The sequence below is a fragment of the Bufo bufo genome, chromosome 3 (assembly GCF_905171765.1).
Source record: "Bufo bufo chromosome 3, aBufBuf1.1, whole genome shotgun sequence".
NCBI classification, from domain to species: domain Eukaryota; kingdom Metazoa; phylum Chordata; class Amphibia; order Anura; family Bufonidae; genus Bufo; species Bufo bufo.
Genome location: NC_053391.1, coordinates 132,273,872 through 132,296,717, shown reverse-complemented (window position 1 = coordinate 132,296,717; position 22,846 = coordinate 132,273,872). Strand labels below are relative to the sequence as shown.

The window sequence follows — 22,846 nt, the reverse complement described above, 5'->3', positions numbered from 1 at the left end:
GACAAGATTAGGCATTTTCTAATAAGTGCCGGCGATGTGCGGTCCGCAAAAGTGCCGATGTGCGGTCCGCAAAAAAGGGCATCTGTCAGCAGATTTGTCCCTATGAAACTGGCTGACCTGTTACGTGTGCACTTGGCAGCTGAAGGCATCTGTGTTGGTTCCATGTTCATATCTGCCCGCATTGCTGAAAAAAATGAAAAATGAGCCTCCAGGAGCAATGGGGGCGTTGCCGTTACACCTAGAGGCTCAGGTCTCTCCACAACTGCTGTGCATTAGGCAAGGTGAGGCAATCGCCTCAGGCGACGCGGCCCTGGTGACAAGTGGGGGGCGGCAGGGCACAGGGAGATGAGCGCTTCCATTGTGGAAGCGCTGATCTCCATAGTCATCTGTATCTCTGTCCTCAGGACAGCGATACAGATGGATTTGCTGCGGCGGGGCAAGGGAGGGAGAGGCGTCATCCTTCCCCATTCCTCTGATAGGCTGCAGGCACATGCTCCGTCACATGATCCATCACCATGGTAAAATATCATGTGATGAACCATGTGATGAGCGCAGTGACGTCATCAAAGGTCCTATTCTTCAAAGAAGAAGACAGAAGAGAAGCTGGGCTGCGCGATCAAGTGGATTAAGGTGAGTGAAATTATTTTAACCCCTCCAGCACTATTGTACTATGCATTCTGTATTAAGAATGCTATTATTTTCCCTTAGAACCATGTCGGGCAGAAAAATCGCACATTTTCCAGCGACGCACCCGCATCTTATCTGGGCCAAAAACATGACGCCCGTGTGAAAGAGGCCTAACAGCGACAATGTGGATTGTAGACAATGAGGAGCGAAATTAATTCTGGAAGACCTGCTTTCATCGAACTAATTTCTTCTCATTGAGTTACACATAATCACCATTCAGTATTGACACGAATCAAGAAAGCGACTTGAGCATCAAAGTTCTTGAATTATTACTGGAGATTCTTCTATGTGAGTTCATGACTTATCTGGGTAAGGCCTCCTGCACATGGCCGTTTTTTTTTCCTGTTCACTGGCCGTTTTTTGCGTTCCGTATACGGTCCGTATACAGAACCAGTCATTTCAGTGGTTCCGCAAAAAAAACGGCATGTACTCCGTATGCATTCCCTTTCCGTATTTCCGTTTTTCCGTTCCGTTTTAACATAGAACATGTCCTATTATTGCCCGCAAATCACGGTCCGTGGTTCCATTCAAGTCAATGGGTCCGCAAAAAAAACGGAACACATACGGAAATGCATCCGTATGTTTTCCGTTCCGTTTTTTGCTGTACCATCTATTGAAAATGTTATGCCCAGCCCAATTTTATCTATGTAATTACTGTATACTGTATATGCCATACGGAAAAACGGAACGGAAAAACGGAACAGAAACGGAAACACAACGGAAACAAAAAACGGAACAACGGATCCGTGAAAAACGGACCACAAAACACTGAAAAAGCCATACGGTCGTGTGCAATAGGCCTAATGCTACAAGAAATTTCTTGTAGTATATATTGAGGGTAGCACCTCTTTTAGACTGAGCAACGCCCATCAGCCATTTTTTTATCAACCTTATCTGGGTACATAATGATTCCCTGATAATAATAAAAAGTAAATGACACTAGATAATAATCTGATCTAACACAAAGCTCAGAAACTCTCCAGGTATGAACAGTTAGGTCCCTTGCAGACGAGCGTGTCCAGATTAGGTCCCGATGCGTTGCGAATGCCTTCAGTGAAAAATGTGCGATTTCGCAGGGAAAGTCATTCAGTTTTGCCTGCGATCGCGCTCAGTTTTTATCGCGCGGATGCAATGCATTTTGCACACGCGTGCTAAAAAAAAATGAATGTATACAAACATCTCTTAGAAACCATCCATGAAAAACGCATTGCATCCGCACTTGCTTGCGGATGCGATTTTTCACGCAGCTTCATTCACTTCTATGGGGCCAGCGTGGCGTGAAAATCGCAGAATTTAGAACATGCTGCGTTGTTCACGCGACGCAGAACTAATGCGTGAAAAAAAATGCTCATGTACACAGACCCATTCAAATGAATTCCGGATTCTATTCGGACGCAATGCGTTCGCATCACGCATTGCACCCGCGTGGAATACTTGCTTGTGTTTTCTGCGCGGGTGCAATGCGTGACGTGAACGAATAGCACCCGCACTGAATCCCGACCCATTCATTTCAATGGGTCTATGTACATGAGCGTTTTTTTTTTACACGCATCAGTTCTGCGTTGCGTGAAAAATGCAGCATGTTCTATATTCTGCATTTTTCACGCAGCCCTGGTGCCATAAGCCCCTTGTAGACGAGCGTGTCCGGATGCGTTGTATCTGCGATCAGGGAAAATCGTGAGAGTAGATACGCAATTGCAGTCAGTTTTGACTGCGATTGCGTTCCGATGTTCAGTTTTTATCACGCAGGTGCAATGCGTTATGCACGCGCGTGATAAAAAACTGACTGTGGTACCAAGACCAGAACCCGGACTTCTTCTTTAAAGTTTGGGTTTGGAATCGGTGTTCTGTATATTTTATTATTTTCCATTCTAAGGCTACTTTCACACTACCGTTCAGAACGTTTCAGTCTGCATTATAGTTTGAAAAAAATTCTAAGTGTGAAAGTCAATGGGAGACGGATCCGTTTGAAGATTGAGCCATATTGTGTCATCTTCAAACGGATCCGTCCCTATTGACTTACATTGTAAGTCTGGACGGATCCGCTTGCCTCCGCACGGCCAGGCGGACACCCGGACGCTGCAAGCAGCGTTCAGGTGTCCGCTTGCTGAGCGGAGCGGAGGCTGAACGCCGCCAGACTGATGCATTCTGAGCAGATCCGCGTCCACTGAGAATGCATTAGGGCTGGACGGATGCGTTCGGGGCCGCTTGTGAGAGCCTTCAAACGGAGCTCACAAGCGGACACCCAAACGCTAGTGTGATAGTAACCGAACATGGTTATAAGGGAAAATAATAGCATTCTTATAACAGAATGCTAACTAAAATGTCCATTGAGGGGTTAAAAAAATTAACTCACCTCATACATTTGATAGCGCAGCCAGTATTGTCTTCTTTCTTCTTCCTGTAGGACCTGCAAAAGGACCTTCGATGATGTCATGTGGTGAGCGCGGTGACGTCAGCGCAGGTCCTGCTGAATGAAGATAGAAGAACCTTCGATCTTCATTCAGCAGGACCTGCGCTGACGTCAACGCGCTCACCACGTGATGAGCGCGATGACGTCATCGAAGGTCCTTATCCATCAAGGTCCTGCAAGAAGAAGAAGAAAGAAGACCAGCCCGGCTGAGCGATCAAGTGGATGAGGTGAGTTACATTTTTTATATTTTTAACCGCACAATGGACCTTTTACTTAGCATTCTGAATGAAAGAATGCTATTATTTTCCCTTATAACCATGTTATAATGGAAATAATAAAATATACAGAACACCGATCCCAAACCCAAACTTCATAGAAGAAGTTCGGGTTCTGGTCTGGGTACCACAGTCAGTTTTTTATCACGCGCGTGCATAACGCATTTCACCTGCGTGATAAAAACTGAACATCGGAACGCAATCGCAGTCAAAACTGACTGCAATTGCGTATCTACTCTCACGATTTTCCCTGATCGCAGATACAGCGCATCTGGACACGCTCGTCTACAAGGGGCCTAAGAATGCAATTACCATAACCATGTTATAAGGGAAAATAATACAGTAAATTTAATTTTATCAATTTACTTACATCTTCTCCTAGCAACCATGCGTGAAAATCACACCGCATCCGCACTTGCTTGCGGACGCAGACCCATTCATTTCTATGGGGCCTGCGTTGCGTGATGTGTGAAAATCACTGCTCATCTGAACAGCCCCATTAAAGTGAATAGGTCCAGATTGCACCCGCACGGAATTCTCACCCGTGTAAAAAGGGGCCATAGAAGTGAATGGGGCTTCAGTTAAAAACGCATTGCATCCGAAAGCAAGTACGGATGCAACGCGTTTTTCACTGACGGTTAAAGAGATGTTTGTAAACCTTCCGTTTTTTATCACGCACGTGAAAAACGCATCAAAACACTTTGCACCCGTGCGGAAAAAACTGAACGCAATCGCAGACAAAACTGACTGGATCTTGCTTGCAAAATGGTGCGAGTATCACTGACCGCATCTGGAGCCTATCCGTCAGGCTGGAGTGAAAGAGACCTTCTACATTTCTCCTGTCATTCGGATTTCCACCTGCAGGGGGCGCATTTGTTTACGGGGAAGCAGGCCGTGCGCGGGTGATTGCTGTTCGCTCAGAACGTGACGACGCTGAAGCCCGTGCGCGCGTGCGTAGCGGTTACCTGGGAGACGTGGACGCGCGGTGTGCTGATGGCGGAGGAGTGGAACCAGAACACCGGGGAGGTGGTGTACAGGTCTCGGGACCCCATCAAGAACCTGAAGATCCGGTAAGGGAGCGCGATGAGGGGGGATGGCTGCCGATAGTGAGCGCACCTAGTGAAATGTTTGTGTCTGCAGGGTGAAGCTGCAGCGGGTGTCTCCGGTCAGTGCCTTGGTACAGCGGGTGCAGGAGGAGGAGGAGGGGAGCAGAGGGGACATCGCACTGCGGACTCTTGGCTCCAACCCCGGCACTAGTGAGTATAAGAGAGGTGTTCTCCGCGATCTCCCTGTTCTCCTACCTTGTCAGATTGGGCAATAATAATAATAGAACCCATTGTAAGTCAGTGAGCCCATCATGATCTGTCACAGAATAGATCGAGCTGCCATGGACCCCCAGAGCAAAACGTGTAATATCTCACCAATGCATCAGGAATGGCTTCAGCAGCAGCTTCAGATTATGAAAAACTATTTGATCTCCCAAATGCTCAGGGATACTGTACACAGTGATGTCACATATAGGGATCATACACACAGTGATGTCACAGTACAGGGATCATACACATAGTGATGTCACAGTACAGGGATAATAAACACAGTGATGTCACAGTACAGGGATAATAAACACAGTGATGTCACAGTGCAGGTATAATAAACATAGTGATGTCACAGTACAGGGATAATAAATACAGTGATGTCACAGTACAGAGATAATAAACACTATGATGTCACAGTACAGAGATAATAAACACAGTGATGTCACAGTACAAGGATAATAAACACTATGATGTCACAGTACAGAGATAATAAACACAGTGATGTCACAGTGCAGGGATAATAAACACAGTGATGTCACAGTGCAGGGATAATAAACACAGTGATGTCACAGTGCAGGGATAGTAAACACAGTGATGTCACAGTACAGGGATAATAAACACAGTGATGTCACAGTGCAGGTATAATAAACATAGTGATGTCACAGTGCAGGGATAGTAAACACGGTGATGTCACAGTATAGTGATAATAAACACAGTGATGTCACAGTACAAGGATAATAAACATAGTGATGTCACAGTATAGTGATAATAAACACAGTGATGTCACAGTACAAGGATAATAAACACTATGATGTCACAGTACAGAGATAATAAACACAGTGATGTCACAGTGCAGGGATAATAAACACAGTGATGTCACAGTACAGGGATAATAAACAGTGATGTCACAGTGCAGGGATAATAAACACAGTGATGTCACAGTGCAGGAATAATAAACACAGTGATGTCACAGTGCAGGGATAATAAACACAGTGATGTCACAGTGCAGGGATAATAAACACAGTGATGTCACAGTGCAGGGATAATAAACACAGTGATGTCACAGTGCAGGGATAGTAAACACAGTGATGTCCCATTACAGGGATAATAAACATAGTGATGTCACAGTATAGTGATAATAAACACAGTGATGTCACAGTACAGGGATAATAAACACAGTGATGTCACAGTACAAGGATAATAAACACTATGATGTCACAGTGCAGGGATAATAAACACAGTGATGTCACAGTGCAGGGATAATAAACACAGTGATGTCACAGTGCAGGGATAATAAACACAGCGATGTCACAGTACAGGGATAATAAACAGTGATGTCACAGTACAGGGATAATAAACACAGTGATGTCACAGTACAAGGATAATAAACATAGTGATGTCACAGTATAGTGATAATAAACACAGTGATGTCACAGTACAAGGATAATAAACAGTGATGTCACAGTACAGAGATAATAAACACAGTGATGTCACAGTGCAGGGATAATAAACACAGCGATGTCACAGTACAGGGATAATAAACACAGTGATGTCACAGTACAGGGATAATAAACACAGTGATGTCACAGTGCAGGGATAAACATAGTAAAACCTGGGGAGCTACACTCAATGTTCGTGGCGGACAAATTCATTTGGGCAGCCTGGAGATAATGCATGGACTGTATAGGTCCTGTGGCCACTTACAGGTGGACAGCTGTCATCTTGTTGAACACTTGGTATTTTTTGACACCCTGTAATATTTAGTTTTGTTGGGATGTCAGATTGGCTCAGACATATGTCCTATATTGTGCCCTGACAGCAATTTTTTTTTAGTTTGTGTTAAAAACAAACAAACCCCAAACCCTCTGTGTGCTCTCACCTAAAGTTGGAGACATACTCGTGTAAAGTGGCTTAGGAGGAGTTCACATCACCGTTTTATTTTCCGTTCTTCTGATCGATCAAAAGCAGGATCCTGTAAAAACAAAAAAAATAACGATCCCGTGCATCATTTATACACATTTGGCATCCGCTTGAGCCATTTTCTTCTAGGATCCGTTTTTATAGACAGACATAAAGTTCTGCATGCAGTGCTTTTTTCTCGTCTAATAAAAAACGGATCTCGGACGGAAATGGATCAAATTGGTGCCAAATGTGTATAATTGATGCACGGGATCATTTATTTATTTATTTTTTCCTACAGGATCCTGCTTTTTTTTCTGTTCCTCTGATCAAAAGAATGGAAAATGAAACGATGATGTGAACTTCCCCCTTACTTGTCCATAGCAACCAATCAGATTTCACCTTTCTTTTTCCAGAGGAGCTCTTTAAAATGAAAGGATCAATCTGATTGGTTGCTATGGGCAACTAAGCCAGTTTTCCTTCACACCAGTTTTGATAAATCTATCCCACCGAATTACACTATGGGTATCTGCCATGTCCATGAGGCTTTATGCTAACTCCCGTCATCACATCAGTGTTCTACATCAGTCACCTTTTTTCACAAAAAAACGTCTTGACCTATCCTCTGGTCAGGAATGGGGCAACACAGGCAGAGGCCAGCCATGCATGATAGTAAATGGCGCCCGGACTTTATGGATATCATGAGAAGATGCTTTTCTGGTGATCTTCAATGCAGCATTTAAAATTTTTTCTATCTTTTTTTTTTAATTATTATTATAAAAAAAGGTGGCTGCCGTCCAGGTGATGATGAGGAAGAAGTTGTGATCTCCTGGCAGGAGAAACTTTTTAGCACAGTAAGTTATTCCATGTTGAGTTTGCAGTGAGACATGTAGAATATGGGCGGCTCAGCTGGTGTAGGTGTGAAGCCTGATGGACTCAAACCAGGACAGACATCTCTAACTTAGGGCTCATGCACACGGCCGTTGCCCTGCCGCGGCCATATTGCGGGTCCGCAGTACACGGGGCACCGGCCGTGTGCACCCTGCATCACGGATGCAGACCCATTCCCTTGAATGGGTCCGCAAATCCAGGGATGCAGTGCTTCCGTGGTGTTTCTGGCCGTGCCTCCGCACCGCAAAAAGTAGTGCAAGTGAACGGGTCCGCGATCCGCACGTGGCTGCCTCACAGTCGATACCCGTGCATTTACGGACCGCAATTTGCAATCACGGGCACAGAGCCCTTACGTTCGTGGGCACGAGCCCTTAAAGGGATTGTCTGCCTACTCTGAGCCCTGTTTAAAAAAAAAAAAAAACAACCTGAGTTGAATTTTATATTTTTTTTTTCTGTGGGTCACACTTTAGGCACATACGGCTTGTCAGCCCCTAGGCTGGAGACCCTTTTGAGAGTATATAACAGACATCACACCTATACCTACTGGGCAGTGTGGATTTGATGCAGATTTTCTGCATACTGATTTTCCTCTCCCTATTGAAGTGAATGGAGAAAATCCGGTCAGGAAAAATAAAATAAAATTGACATGTTGCAGATTTTAAAATCCTCACCGCAGGTCAAAATCTGCACGGAAAAAAATCTGCACTGTGTACATGAGAATTTGAAATTGTACATAACCTACGGTGCGGATTTTCCCGCACGCCATTGTGATATTGTGCATTTAGCCTTAAAAGGGTTGCCTCAGGACAGGACAACTCCAAAAGAAACCTTGACGGTCAGCTCACCTCGGTCTATTAGTCCTCAACCTGGAAACCTGAGAGCAAGGAGATCATCCTGGACCAGGATCTGACTTCTAGAGAACTTCTCCTGCACTGCCATAAGACATATCTTCTGTTTCAGACTCAGTCTAGTCCTTAGTCTTCCACGTGGGCTGATGTTTTTAGTAGTAACTGAATAAAGAAGATCTGTTTTATGGAAGGGCAGGAGAAGTGGGTGTAATGTTCTGCATAGTCTCAGGACAGAGCCACCTCAAAGGCTATGTACACCTTCGGAGGCAATTTTTTTATGATTGCACGTTACTCATTTTTGGCTAAATTGACCTTTATTAGAAATATCAAGCCATTCTCTCACAAAGGGTTAACAGTTTTTCTAGCTGTGTGACTGGTACCTCATCTAATAAACCTTATCTCTAAATTACTGAGGGGTCATAAACACTTATTTAAGCCACATTCTTATCAGTAAGGCCCCTTGCAGACAAGCGTGTCCGGATTGGGTCCGGATGCGTTGCGTCTGCGATCAGGGAAAATCGTGCGAGTAGGTACGCAATTGCAGTCAGTTTTGATTGCGTTCCGATGTTCAGTTTTTGTCGCGCTGTTGCAATGCAATGCATTGCGTGATAAAAAAAAACTGAATGTTGGTACCCAGACCCGAACCCGGACTTCTTCACTGAAGTTCAGGTTTGGGTTCGGTGTTCTGTATATTTTATTATTTTCCATTATAACATGGTTATAAGGGAAAATAATAGCATTCTTTAATACAGAATGCTTAGTAAAAGGTCCATTGTGGGGTTAAAAATAAAAAAAGTATGTAACTCACCTCATGCACTTGATCGCGCAGCCGGGATCGTCTTCTTTCTTCTTGCAGGACCTAGCTGGAAAAGGACCTTCGGTGACGTCATCGAGCTGACCTTGTGGTGAGCGCGATGACGCCAGCGCAGGTACTTTTGCAGGTCCTGCAAGAAGAAGAAGAAGACGATGCCGGCTGCGCGATCAAGTGGATGAGGTGAGTAATTTAGTTATTTTTTTAACTCTTAATGGACATTTTACTAAGCATACTGAATTAAAGAATGCTATTATTTTCCCTTATAACCATGTTATAATGGAAAATAATAAAATATACAGAACACCGAACCCAAACCTGAACTTCAGTGAAGAAGTCCTGGTTCGGGTCTGCGTACCAACATTCAGTTTTTTTATCACGCGCGTGCAAAACGCTTTACTACGCTTTGCACTCGCGCGGAAAAAACTGAACAACTCAATCGCAGACAAAACTTACCGAAATTGCGTGCGCACTCGCGTGGGTTTCCCGCAAGGCACCTGCAACGCATCCGGACCTCGACGCATTCCTCGACGCCCGTGTGAAAGAGGCCTATGGGTCCAGGGCTGTGTGAAAAACTCAGAATATAGAACACGCTGCGTTTTTCACGCAACGCAGAACTGATGCGTTAAAAAAAAACGCTCATGTACACAGACCCATGAATGGGTCAGGATTCAGTGCGGGTTCTATGCGTTCACGTCATGCATTGCACCCGCGCGGAAAACTCGCTCGTGTGAAAGGGGCCTTACATAAGAACTGAGCTATAATAAGTGTTTATAAGGGCAGAAATAAGGAGTCCTGGTCCGACAGAAAAGACTGAAAATCCAAAGGTGCTACTAGAGCATGTCAGCTCTGTACAGAAAAAAGGATGCCATATTTTTAATTAAGGCCAGTTTAAAAAATATATTTTTAGCTCAATAATAAAAAAAAATTGCCCCCAAAGGTGTACATAGCCTTTAATATGACCGCCCCATGGTGATCCCCTTATCACTGCTGCTCCACCTCCAGCTATACATTTTCCCTAGAAGTGAAGTTTAAAGGGGAGAGGTAGTATTACACTGCCACCATTCAATTCACTAGAGCAAAAACCGCTGCTTGCTCTTCGGGAGGCCCGTTCTGGATTTTTTTCATGGACCCCACTGAATACTGGTTACACTCCTGCATGAATATCTACAATTTATTTACAGTATGTGTAGAAGATCAGCATGAAACATTGGAGAAAGCTTTGTAGCCTGGATCACAGGCGCGTCTGTTCAGCCTGCTGCATGTGAAGGCTTATGATCACCTAGTCTCTGCTATGGGCATTGCTTTTTCCAGGTGTACGGAGTAGTGATGGCGATTTACCTTGTATAATGTGCTAGAGAAGGTTAAAGGTCATCTGTCGCCAAATGTATCTCCATAAAACCAGCTGACCTGAGAGATGTGCGCTTGTCTGCTGAATTTTGTGATGTTGTTCCCTTCTCTCTGTGTGCCCACATTGCTGAGACATTTGCTTTGTAGGTGCAAAGTGGGAAGTGCCATTGCACCCAGAAGCTCCGCTCACTTTCTTGCATGTTGTGCTCCCGTCGCTTTGACTAACAGGGCCAGGCAGTGAAGACGTAATCACTCTTGGCCCTGAAGTCTCCCGTCTTGCACGTTGGCTTTGGTGTTGGACGCAGACGCAGTACAGAATCGGCCGAGGCCTGCAGTACAGGCGTTCATGGCTGAGATTGGAATACCCATTGTAGGCACCTGGCTGGGGTTATGGAAACAGTTGAGCGGGGTTAGAAGGGAATAGGGGTTACAGAAACAGTTTAGCATAGCCCACTCAGGGGTTTCCATGACCTCCGCTTCCTCGGGCCGCCTCCTATGCTGAGTATTCTGATCTCAACCATGAATAGTTGTGGTGACGGGCAGCGCGGTGGCTCAGTGGTTAGCACTGGTGCCTTACAGCGCTGGGGTCCTAGGTTCGAATCCGACCATGGACAACATGGAGTTTGTATGTTCTCACCCTGTTCATGTGGGTTTCCTCCGGGTACTCCGGGTTCCTCCCACACTCCAAAGACATACTGATAGGGACCTTACATTGTGAGCCCCACTGGGGACAGCTTGACGCTAATGTCTGTAAAGCGCTGCAGAATATAGTACCGCTATATAAGTGGGAATACCTCTTTTACGTTTCTTGAATTTTTAACTGTTGGTATCATTATTTCTTCCTTTTTCATATAATTCATCCAGTTTGAATATGAACTGTACCAAAATGAGGCGGCTTGTTGCACACCTCTGGATCGTCAGTATCATCAGGACATTTTATCTTTGGAGAGGCGAGGAGGACGGAAGAATATACGCGTCTTCACTTACACAGACTACGACCGATACACCAACCTAGAAGAGGTAGGTTTCAATATTTAGGATTTTAACCCTTGTATTACATGGTCGTCCACTCTTTTAAATGCGAGGCATCTACTACCTTATGTCTCCTGCTGCTTCTCCTGGTAATCACATCACCAGGAGTCTGAACTGCGGGGCCTGTGGCGTTCAGCAAGTCCTTCTTTAAAGAAAAGGTTCTGCACATGGGACAGCCTTCTTTGGAATTTTAGTCTAGGAATGACATTTACTTACACAGTATAGCGCCACCTGTTGTTCAAAGTTTATGGCATTGTGCGTGTCCCCTGTACCCAGCTGAGTGCTGCTGGTCACACACGCTCAGGTCTCTGCATAGTGATCCTCCCTTCACTGCAGAGCAGCTGATGGAAATAGCTTTTTACCCTGCGTTCACCGCAGAACCGCTAATAGAAATACCACTTTCCCTGCAGAAGTCTATTTCTTTTGGCTTTTCTGCAGTGAACGGGGGTTCAGTGGTCATGTGCACCCATGGACACATTACCACTGAGGCCAGTGAATGGCTGCAGCTGTGGACATGACAACACTAGACATGGCACAGGGGAACAGAAGCAATGATGACAGGACCCTCAGCGCTGGAACGCAGCAGCGGTGACTAGGTGAGTGGGCTTCTTTCTTTATTCCAGTTTTTATTTAAAGGGGTTTTCCGGGTCTTCTATATTGATGGCCTATCTTTGGGATAGACCATCAATATCTGATCGGTGGTAATCGGATTCTGGTGCTGGTGAGCTCTGCAACTTCCTAGGCCAGTTATTTCACTTTCATCGCTTACATGGCTTAATTGCAGCTCAGTCCCATTTAAGTGAATGGCGCTGAACTACCATGCTAAGCACAGCTGATATACTATGGAGGGTGTTGTGCTTTGTGTGCTGCAAGGAGGCCGCAACGCTCGCTGTAGTGCCACAGCCTCTTCGAAATACTGGCAGGGGATGCTGAGAGTCAGACTCCCACAGATCACATAAAGATGACCTATCCTGAGGATTGGTCACCAGTATAGAAGACCCGGAAGACCCCTTTCATTTGGGCTTGGAGGTTAGACAACCCCTTTAAAGAGGACCTGTCACTGGGAAATGCAGTGCAGTCTGCAGGCAGCATGTTATAGAGCAGGAGGAGCTGAGCAGATTGTTATATGGTTTTGTCGAAAAAGTCATGTAAATTATACATGCAAATCTCTCCTCTTTCTGAGCTCAGTACAAAATTGGTTCATCTTTATCAGTGATTGACAGTGTTCCTTGTATAAGGCTGGGTTCACATTGGCATTTTCAATTCCTGTATTCTGTTCTGGCATAGGGACAGAATACTGGAATTGCCGGATCTGTCATATGCTGGACACTGCGGGCGCCCGGTGGATTCCCATTCCAAATACCGGCATTCTGGCAGATCAAATACTGCTGCGTGCTGGGTTATTTTGTCTGGCAGAATGCTGGAATTCATGCCAGGATCCAGGTAGACCGCTTACAGTGAATGGGATCCATCGGGCACTGGCGGTATCCAGCATATGCCAGATTGGGTCATTGTTTTCCTATATCTACAGACAGGGGTGGATTGGCCATAGACCTTACAGGGCCCAGGGGGCCACCAAACCCCCATCTCTGCCACTGGCCAGGTATATAATGAGCTCTGGTAATTAACGCTGTGAGAATCAGGTACTCGGCCAGCGACCACACATATGCCCTCCTGAATTCAACAGTTGTGACCTGCATCTCACCCCCTAAGCACCCCGCTCCATATCTTAATCCGAGACAACTAGAGGAAGAGGAGAGAAAATGGCCAACTCTTGGGGAAATACATTGTGTGGTATTTTGCGCTATGGTATTGCTGACCGCCCTACTTTTGTCGCCCCGCCTCCTGTCAATTTAGACCCTCCTACATATAGTGGCCACTTTTAGGTATTTTTCTCCAGGGCCACTTTAGGTTCCCAATCCCCGTCCGTGCCTACAGAATACCAGATTTTAAAACACTGATAGCAACCCTAGCCTAAGAGATGGCTGTGAGTCAGTGATAAGATGGCCCACTCGACTGTCGAGCTCTGAAAGAACCGATTCTTTTTTACAGAATCTCTCCCGACAAAGCTATATATCTGCTCAGCTCCTCCTGCTCTATATCATGCTGCCTGCAGATGGCACTGCACTTGGTGGCGACAGGTCCTGTTTAATGGGAGACCTCAGAAAAAGTACTCTGCTTGTGACACATGGGTATGCCAGTCCTAAAGCAATACTTGTGCGTCTTTATGGATTAAGGATATATGCAGTGTTTTATTTTCGGCTGTACTGACGGGCATTCTCTCCTTGCACAGCACTGTCAGTCAGTGACCACCTCTGAACAAGAAACGCCCACCTTCTTGGCAGAACGTATGGCAAATGTCAGGAGACGACGGCAGGACAAAAGACCATTGTAAGTGATCAGTAAGGTTATCAGATGGAAGCGTTGTGCATTTTCTACTATGTGGGTTTGCCTGTTTGTCTCCTTAGAACTAACCACAGTCACTGGTTTTCACCCAGCTTTGACAGACACCTTAAAGGGGTTGTCTCACTTCAGAAAATTACCTTTATCATTGTAGACAAAGTTAAAAGGGTTTTCTGAGATTTTTAATACTAATGACCCGTGCTCAGGTTAGGTCATCAGTATCTGATCATGGAGGTCCGACACCCCGGACTCCCACTGAACAGCTGTTTGAGAAGGCAGTGGCGCCGTGGCCTTTCTCGCAGCTCACCAAGCACAGCGCCATACATTTTATAGCGGCTTTGCTTAGTATCGTGCTCAGCCCCATTTACTTCTATGGGGCTGAGCTGCACCTAAGCCACGTGTCCAATGAACGTGTTTCCACATGGCCTAGGAAAAGCTGCGAGTAGGCCACGGCGCTGCTGCAAGAGCAGCTGCCTTCTTTAACAGCTGATCAGCGGGACTCCCAGATGTCAGCCCCCCACCGATCTAATACTGATGACCCTATAATACAAGGCACTTACTAATGTATTGGGATTGTCCATATTGCCTCCTTTGCTGGCTGGATTCATTTTTCCATCACATTATGCACTGCTCGTATTCAGGGGTTATGGCCACCGCTGCAGCGCAGATACAAGGTGGCTGGTACAGGAGCTGCTGTGCATGCGTACCTTTGCTCGCCTCCACGGTACCGGCCAACAGAGAGGGCCCTTTTCTCTAGTATGCAAGCACGGCCACCGCTGATGAATTGTAGGGTGGTCGTAACCCCTGGAAACGAGCAGTGTATAACACAATGGAAAAATGAATCCAGCCAGCAATGGAGGCAATATGGACAATCACAATACATTAGTAAGTGCCTTGTATTAACTTTCTACATGATAAATGCCATTTGCTGAAGTGAGACAACCCCTTTAATGGTAAAACATAAGTTGCTGGCTTTTGTTACTGCCTCTACCCGAGCTTGAGCTTGGAGGTGCTGTTCACCACTGCCAGCCCTTGTAGAGAGGACATGTGGGCAGTGCCTGGTTGGTTATTGCCTCTCCCATAACCCTACTTACATGTTTCTGGCACTAAGGCCCGTAATCATGCCAGAAGCATGTGAGTGGAGCTGATGTATGATTTTCAATGCTGCCGGTCGTGTTATCATATATTTTAATGAAGATTTAATAAAGACAACATTTTTAGGATTGCCAGAAGTGCTGGTCTCCATGTTTACCAGTGTTTTTGGCTTAGTATGTATAGGACATTGTATGTCGATTGTAATAGGGAAAGGGACATAAGAAGCTGCAAACCACCTCTGGCAGCGCTAAAGTACCAGGGGAACAAGGGATCGACCTGCTCACGTACACATCAAACTGTTAGACAGTCCCATCGAAGTGGGGGAAAAGGAGCAATGTTCCTTTAAATCTCACAGTATTGTTTCCCCCTTAAAGAGGTTCTCTCTTGTTACTTTGCTATAAATATATTCTCAAATACCTTCCATTAGTTATAATGGCTAGTTTTGTCTGGGGGCAATCATCAGGGGAAACAAAATGGCCGCTGTCCCATTAGTTCACACAAAACCTGTCTTAATCACACAGGAGCACAAGTTACTTTACAACACTGAGGTAAAGAGCTGCCTCATCCTCCTCTCTGCTCTACTGATCCTGAATACAGATAATAAGAACTTTAGCTGAATCTCTGGGGAATTTAGTTCATCAGGAGACATGAAGTACAGAGAGGAGGACAGGACAGACTGTGGTAATGGAGACTGCATTCAAGTGCTGCTGCTCATTAGTCACATCCCCACCTCCTCTCATGTCTCCTCGTCGTCTCCATTTTCACAGAGATTCCCCTGTATTCAGGATCATGATTCCTGACAAGCAGAGCAGAGAGGAGGATGAGGCAGCACTATGGCTCATTGTGGTGAACAGAGGTCGCAATAACGCCTGTACAAGCGTCATAGACGCCTGTTCAGGCCATTTTACTCCCTGGAAAAAGTCTAAGGCGTACCGATACACCTTAGACTTTTCCCTGCCATTCATCAGCGCAGTGAGCGCTGTGAACGGCAAGGGCAGCGCACCGATGCTGCTGCTGCTTGAAACAACCAATAACAAAGCTCCTTACAGTAAGGAGCTTAGTGATTGGTCAGTTTGAGCGGGCTGCCGGAGCTTATGCCACACCGCTCTGAAGTGAGGAAGCAGGCGCACGATCCTCACTGGCGGGGTAAGTGGCCTTGTTGTGTAGTGAAATTTAGTGGGGGTCCCAGATCTGAGCGCCTGGTTTTTCAATATAATGAGTAGTCTGCAGCGCTCAGCCGAGCGCCGTCTCTCCTCCCTGCTGAGTGCGGTACTGAAGACGGCCTCAATAGAAGGTCTAGGGGACCGTCTTCACTACCACGCTCAGCAGTAAGGAAAAGTGGCTGAGCGCTTCAGACTCCTGCTTACAGCAGTCAGCGAGGGTCTCAGCACTGGTCACGCCAACAGGAGACCAGCAGCAAGCAACACCAACCTCAGACTTGGGTCTGACCGCCAGCTGCAAGACAGCGAGGACACGGGAGGGAGACCCTCAGGGCAGGTCATTCTATTGTCCCGTAGCCAGAAAAATAAAGGAGAAGCAGCTTATAGATGCAGCACCCTGTGATGTGCCTGTGTACCCGGTGCGGGGCCCAGCACAAGCCTCCTGGCTGATACACAGATGTCACAGCATGACTGACTTACAGATACCCCTACTCTTATTGCCAATGCAAGTCCTGGAGATAACAGGGGAGAAGAGAGGAGGCTGCAAGCACCATGGACCAGGAGGCTGCATGAGGGGTAGGGTCGGGTTCACACACAGACAGTACTGGCCAAGGAAAAGCATCACTGTCCCACTATATACCGTACACTATTAAACAATGTGCACTATAGTCCATGACACTATCACACTATATACCGTATACTGTATCACTATGTACACTATAACAGTATATACAGTACATTATCACACTATGTACACTATAATAGTATAACAGTACACAATCACACTACATCCCACTATGTGCACTACATACAGTACATTATCACACTGTGCTACCCTAGCCTACCACCCTGACCCTGCAAAGCCCTGTGCTACCCTAAGCCTACATAGCCTCATACTGTGCCAACCTGACCCTGCAGAGCTCTCTGTGCCACCCTAAGCCTACATAGCCTCATACTGTGCCAACCTGACCCTGCAGAGCTCTGTGCCACCCTAAGCCTACATAGCCTCATACTGTGCCAACCTGACCCTGCAGAGCTCAGTGCCACCCTAAGCCTACATAGCCTCATACTGTGCCAACCTGACCCTGCAGAGCTCAGTGCCACCCTAAGCCTACATAGCCTCATACTGTGCCAACCTGACTCTGCAGAGCTCTCTGTGCCACCCTAAGACTATGTAGCATTAGCATCCAATCTGAGACCACTATTAACTGCCTGAATAAGGTACGTTAAAAATAACTTTATTGTGTTCTTTTATAAAAAAAAATCGGTTCTCCACCAAATCTGGCGATCAGGCTAGTAGTGTGAACTGGTGTATAAAGGAGATTTATAAATACTTCCTCCTCAACTCACACCAGAGTGAAGTATTTATAAATCTCCTTTATACACCAGTTCACACTACTAGCCTGATCGCCAGATTTGGTGGAGAACCGATTTTTTTTATAAGAGAACACAATAAAGTTGTTTTTAACGTACCTTATTGAGGCAGTTAATAGTTTTCAATAGCAGTATGTCCATTTTCTATCAAAAAGCAGTTAACTACAATCTGAGACCACTGCAGAGGGGGAAGCTCTCATGTAACAGTGTCCCCAGCTTTAGGCGTTGGAGGAATGACTGTAATGAGGAGTCTACTGTTCGAATCTATACCGGCAAAAACTGGTGGCACTGTTTAGGTGGCAGTGGTCTTATGTTTAGTATATGATGTCAGCTAAATTTAAAATTGTCTAAATTTGCTATTTATGCATAAATAGCAATACGTAGGCCTTCGTTTTAACTATTTGAATTACTGTAACTTTCGTTCTCCTCATCGGCTAAAAATACTCCTCAAAAATGGTAAGAGGAGTATTTTTACTCTTCCAGAAAAAATGTAGCGCGACCTCTGGTGGTGAAGTAACTTGTCCTGCTGTGCGATTAGGAAAGGTTTTGTGTGTACTGATAGGACGGCGGCCATTTTATTTCTCCTAATGATTTCTCCCTAGACAAAACAAGCCATTCTAAGTAATGAAAGGTATTTTTGAATATATTTATTATAAAATAATATTTAAGTATTTTCATATTATTTTTTATTCCTGGAGAACCCCTTTAAATTGGTTGTCCAGGATCCCACACCCAGTGGTACCTGTGAAGAGATCTATACTACCCAGACTGTCTTCACTTCTTCACTGCGCTTCTGGTCCCCAACTATCACCCCCCACTCAGACAGACAGACTGTCCGCAAGCAGCATGTCACTACTGGGTCACGTGCCACTTGGGGACATGTCACTACTGCGGCCAGTCATTAGCTGAAGTGGTGCACATGATCCGGTCTGTGTGAAAGTTGACAGATGGGGACCGGGAGTGACCAAGCCAGAACGGAGCGGAAGATAATACGTAAGTCTAGATTACAGAGGAATAATAAAAAAAAAAATCCTGGACAACCCCTGTCACTTCTCCTGACATGTCTGTTTTAGTAACTACTTGCATTTCCCTTTTATTAACAATTCTGGAGCATCTTTTCCTATAACTCTGTTGTGCCATTCCTCTGTTATTCCTACTAGAAGTCTGTGAATCAAATGCCAATTGGGTGTGACAAATCCCTGCACAGTCAGCCACTGGCAGCACTGATGGGATGGCGTCAGACTGTGGAGGGACATGCCTCCAACTGGTAGCATCCAGTTGGCAATTCATTCATAAAACTATAGCAGGAATAATACAGGAATGGCACAACATAGTCATAGGAATAGATGCTCCAGAATGGTTATTACGTGGGCAATATAATTATTTATTGAAACAGACAGTCAGGTTTTTCTTACAGCTAATCTGTGATGTAAAATATTCCGTTTTGACTATTTTATTTTAAAGGGATGGAGTTGGGATCCGCAATCGTCTTATCACATGGAAACCATCAGAGGAGTTCATAAAGAATAGTCACATCATTAATACACCCGTGCAGACGATGTACATCATGGCAGATTTGGGACCAAGTGGAAAGTGAGTTCACCTACCATTTCAATGGTAAACTTGTATATTCACCGCTACGGTAGAATTGGTTGGATTAGAAATTGGCAACAATCGGAGGGTTAGAGAAATCTCTATGAACTTTTACTGAGAACATCCTAATTGTTTTCAGCATTTAATCCAGAAGTACGAATGTGTTTCCTGCTGTGCCGTCATAGCCTTCTGCTCACTTTACAGATTAGGACTGAAGGAGAATGAACATGTTCTTTGTACCATACGTGTAGACAGTAATGGAGTCATCACCCTAAAACCTGATGTCACTGGCACTAAAGGCTCATACAGGTAACGAAGGTGCAGAAACAAACATGTATATCAAATGTAACACTATGGGGGTCATTTACAAACAGATGTACACCACTTTTGTGGCGTAGATTCTGTCGCACGCCATGTTGCAGCAGAATCTGCAACTTCTTCCCCGTTCACGGCAGGGCGTGGGTGTACGGGGTTTGATTCATCATTTTGTACGCCTAGTTTAGGCGTAGAAAATGCTCTAAATGTAAGATAGCAAGGAACTGTCGCCTCTGCATAACTTTGGCGGATCCACCGCCAGCGCAGGGGCTTATTAAGACCGACAACTAAAACGCCGGTTTTAATAAAAGTGCCCCTATAAGGCTGCATTCACACGTCCGTGGAACACGGACCATGAGATACCGGACTGGCATCCGGCTTAGTGCAGGAGCGCACGGCGTCATTGGTTGCTATGACGCTGTGCGCTTCCTGCCGCTGTACAGTAATGTATGAGCTATACCAGTGTATCACTGTACAGCGGCGGCAGCAGGAAGCGCACGGCGTCATAGCAACCAATGACGCCGTGCGCTCCTGCACTAAGCCGGATGCCAGTCCGGTATCTCGCGGTCCGTGTTCCACGGACGTGTGAATGCAGCCTAAGTCTGACGTGTGACATTGATTTCACAGTTGTTCAGGGAAGGCAATTTAATTTCCTTTGAGGGTTTAAAGGGGTTGTCTCGCTTTAGCAAATGGCCTTTATCATGTAGCGAAAGTTAATACAAGGCACTTACTAATGTATTGTGATTGTCCATATGGCCTACTTTGCTGACTAGACTCATTCTTCCATCACATTATGCACTTCTTGTTTCCATGGTTACGACCACCCTGTTATCCCGCTGGCCTATGTGCGCTCCTATGGTTCTGGCCACCAGAGAGGTCTGTGCTTTTTTTCTATCTTGTGCACAAGCATGACCATGGATTGCAGGGTGGTCGTGACCATGGATTGCAGGGTGGTCGTAACCATGGAAACGAGAAGTATATAATGTGATGGAAAAATAGATCAAGCCATCAAAGGAGGCAATATGCACAATACATTAGTAAGTGTCTTGTATTAACTTTCTCTACATGATAAATGCCATTTGCTGAAGTGAGACAACCCCTTTGAACAGAATCCCACAGTTTTTGTTATATTCAGCTACTGTATATTATGCTTATTTGTTTATAGTCAAAATTCCTCTTGATAATAGCTTCATATCTTAGCTGTATTCAACGCTTCTGAAGGTGGATCCATCCGAATTCCATTTTGCATCCCGGGATATTGTTTTTCTGGACCCGTAAGAATGGCAGAGGTTCTATCAGCCTCCTTAGGCCCGATGCACCTTTTACGGATCCGCACAATATGGATGCGGTCCATGTTGACTTCAGTGACTTCCAAAACCTTATACTGCAGATATTTTTACTATTCTAACCATGGATTAACTCCATTTAAGATGATATATAAACTATATTATTAGCCACATTTCTCTGTCGTGTTCAGTTCAGAGATTCTGACCAGTGCCCGGGATGTGCTTCTGTAGGAGCAGATCGACCCTTCTTGTGTGGGGTTTTCCAAAGCTTTTTTAGATATTGCCACCAGTTTCTTAAGAATATCTATGGTAGATGTGGGGTTAGTATCCCCTCAGATCCATGGCATTCTATCCCGGGGGATCTAAATCAGTTTTTATCGAGTCCTATTCAATTTGCAAGAGCATATAAATTATTTGTGGCGCACTATGCTATTGCTAAACTCTGGTTATCATCAAGTTTTCCTGCAGCTCACGCTTGGGAGAGGTCTGTCTCAAATTTTATGTTACTGGAGTTTAGACTTTTTAGATGTAATAACAGGGCTGGTGATTGGTTCACCATTTGGAAATTTTGGTTTAATAATTTAGATGGAGTAAGGCTACTTTCACACTAGCGTTCGGGGCTCCGCTTGTGAGCTCCGTTTGAAGGCTCTCACAAGCGGCCCCGAACGGATCCGTACTGCCCCAATGTATTCTGAGTGGATGCGGATCCGCTCAGAATGCATCAGTTTGGCACCTTTTTACCTCCGCTCCGCTCACAGGCGGACACCCGAACGCAGCTTGCAGTGTTTTCGTGTCCGCCTGGCCGTGCGGAGCCAAACGGATCCGTCCAGACTTACAATGCAAGTCAATGGGCACGGATCCGTTTGACGTTGACACAATATGGTGCAATTTCAAACGGATCCGTCCCCCATTGACTTTCAATGTAAAGTCAGGAGTCCCTATTAATATACCATCAGATCGGAGTTTTCTCCAATCCGATGGTATATTTTAACTTGAAGCGTCCCCATCACCATGGGAACGCCTCTATGTTAGAATATACCATCGGATTTGAGTTACATCGTGAAACTCAGATCCGACAGTATATTCTAACACAGAGGCGTTCCCATAGTGATGGGGACGCTTCAAGTTAGAATATACTGAGAACTGTGTACATGACTGCCCCCTGCTGCCTGGCAGATGCTGCCAGGCAGCAGGGGGCAGACCCCCTCCCTCCTGTATTTAACTTATTAGTGGCCAGTGCGGCCCCCCCTCCCTCCCCAGTATTAATTGTAACCAGTGCGGCCCCCCTCCCTCTATATTCATCGGTGGCCAGTGCGGATCCCCAGTATTAAATATGACCAGTGCGGCCTCCCCCTCCCTCTATATTCATTGGTGGCCAGTGCGGATTCCAAGTATTGTGACCAGTGCGGCCTCCCCTCTTCCCCCCCCCCCCCCCAATTAAAATCACCCCCTCCCCCCATCATTGGTGGCAGCGGAGAGTACCGGTCGGAGTCCCAGTTTCGCTGGGGCTCCGATCGGTTACCATGGCAGCCAAGACGCTATTGCAGTCTTGGCTGCCATGGTTACTTAGCAATAAATAGAAGCATTATACTTACCTGCGAGCTGCGATGTCTGTGTCTGACCGAGAGCTCCTCCTACTGGTAAGTGACAGGTCTGTGCTATAGGCAATGCGCCGCACAGACCTTTCACTTACCAGTAGGAGGAGCTCCCGGCCGGTCACAGACATCGCAGCTCGCAGGTAAGTATAATGCTTCTATTTATTGCTAAGTAACCATGGCAGCCAAAACTGCAATAGCGTCTTGGCTGCCATGGTAACCGATCGGAGCCCCAGCTATTAAACTGGGACTCCGATCGGTACTCTCCGCTGCCACCAATGATGGGGGGGTGATTTTAATTAGGGGGGGGGGAGAGGGGAGGCCGCACTGGTCACAATACTTGGAATCCGCACTGGCCACCAATGAATATAGAGGGAGGGGGAGGCCGCACTGGTCATATTTAATACTGGGGAGGGAGGGAGGGGGAGGCTTGCACTGGTCATATTTAATACTGGGAATCCGCACTGGCCACCGATGAATATAGAGGGAGGGGGCCGCACTGG

General features: G+C 45.8%; 1 protein-coding gene across 1 annotated transcript in view; it reads left to right on the top strand.

Moving 5' to 3' along the window:
* The first annotated feature begins 4,345 nt into the window (after positions 1–4,345).
* MKS1 (MKS transition zone complex subunit 1) overlaps positions 4,346–22,846 on the top strand; it is a 53,779-nt gene continuing 35,278 nt past the window's right edge. The window contains exons 1-7 of the mRNA XM_040423596.1: positions 4,346–4,445; positions 4,516–4,631; positions 7,377–7,444; positions 11,355–11,510; positions 13,816–13,913; positions 19,019–19,147; positions 19,352–19,456. Coding sequence (XP_040279530.1) covers positions 4,369–4,445; positions 4,516–4,631; positions 7,377–7,444; positions 11,355–11,510; positions 13,816–13,913; positions 19,019–19,147; positions 19,352–19,456 — 749 coding nt within the window. The 5' untranslated portion in view covers positions 4,346–4,368. The remainder of the gene's footprint in view (positions 4,446–4,515; positions 4,632–7,376; positions 7,445–11,354; positions 11,511–13,815; positions 13,914–19,018; positions 19,148–19,351; positions 19,457–22,846) is intronic.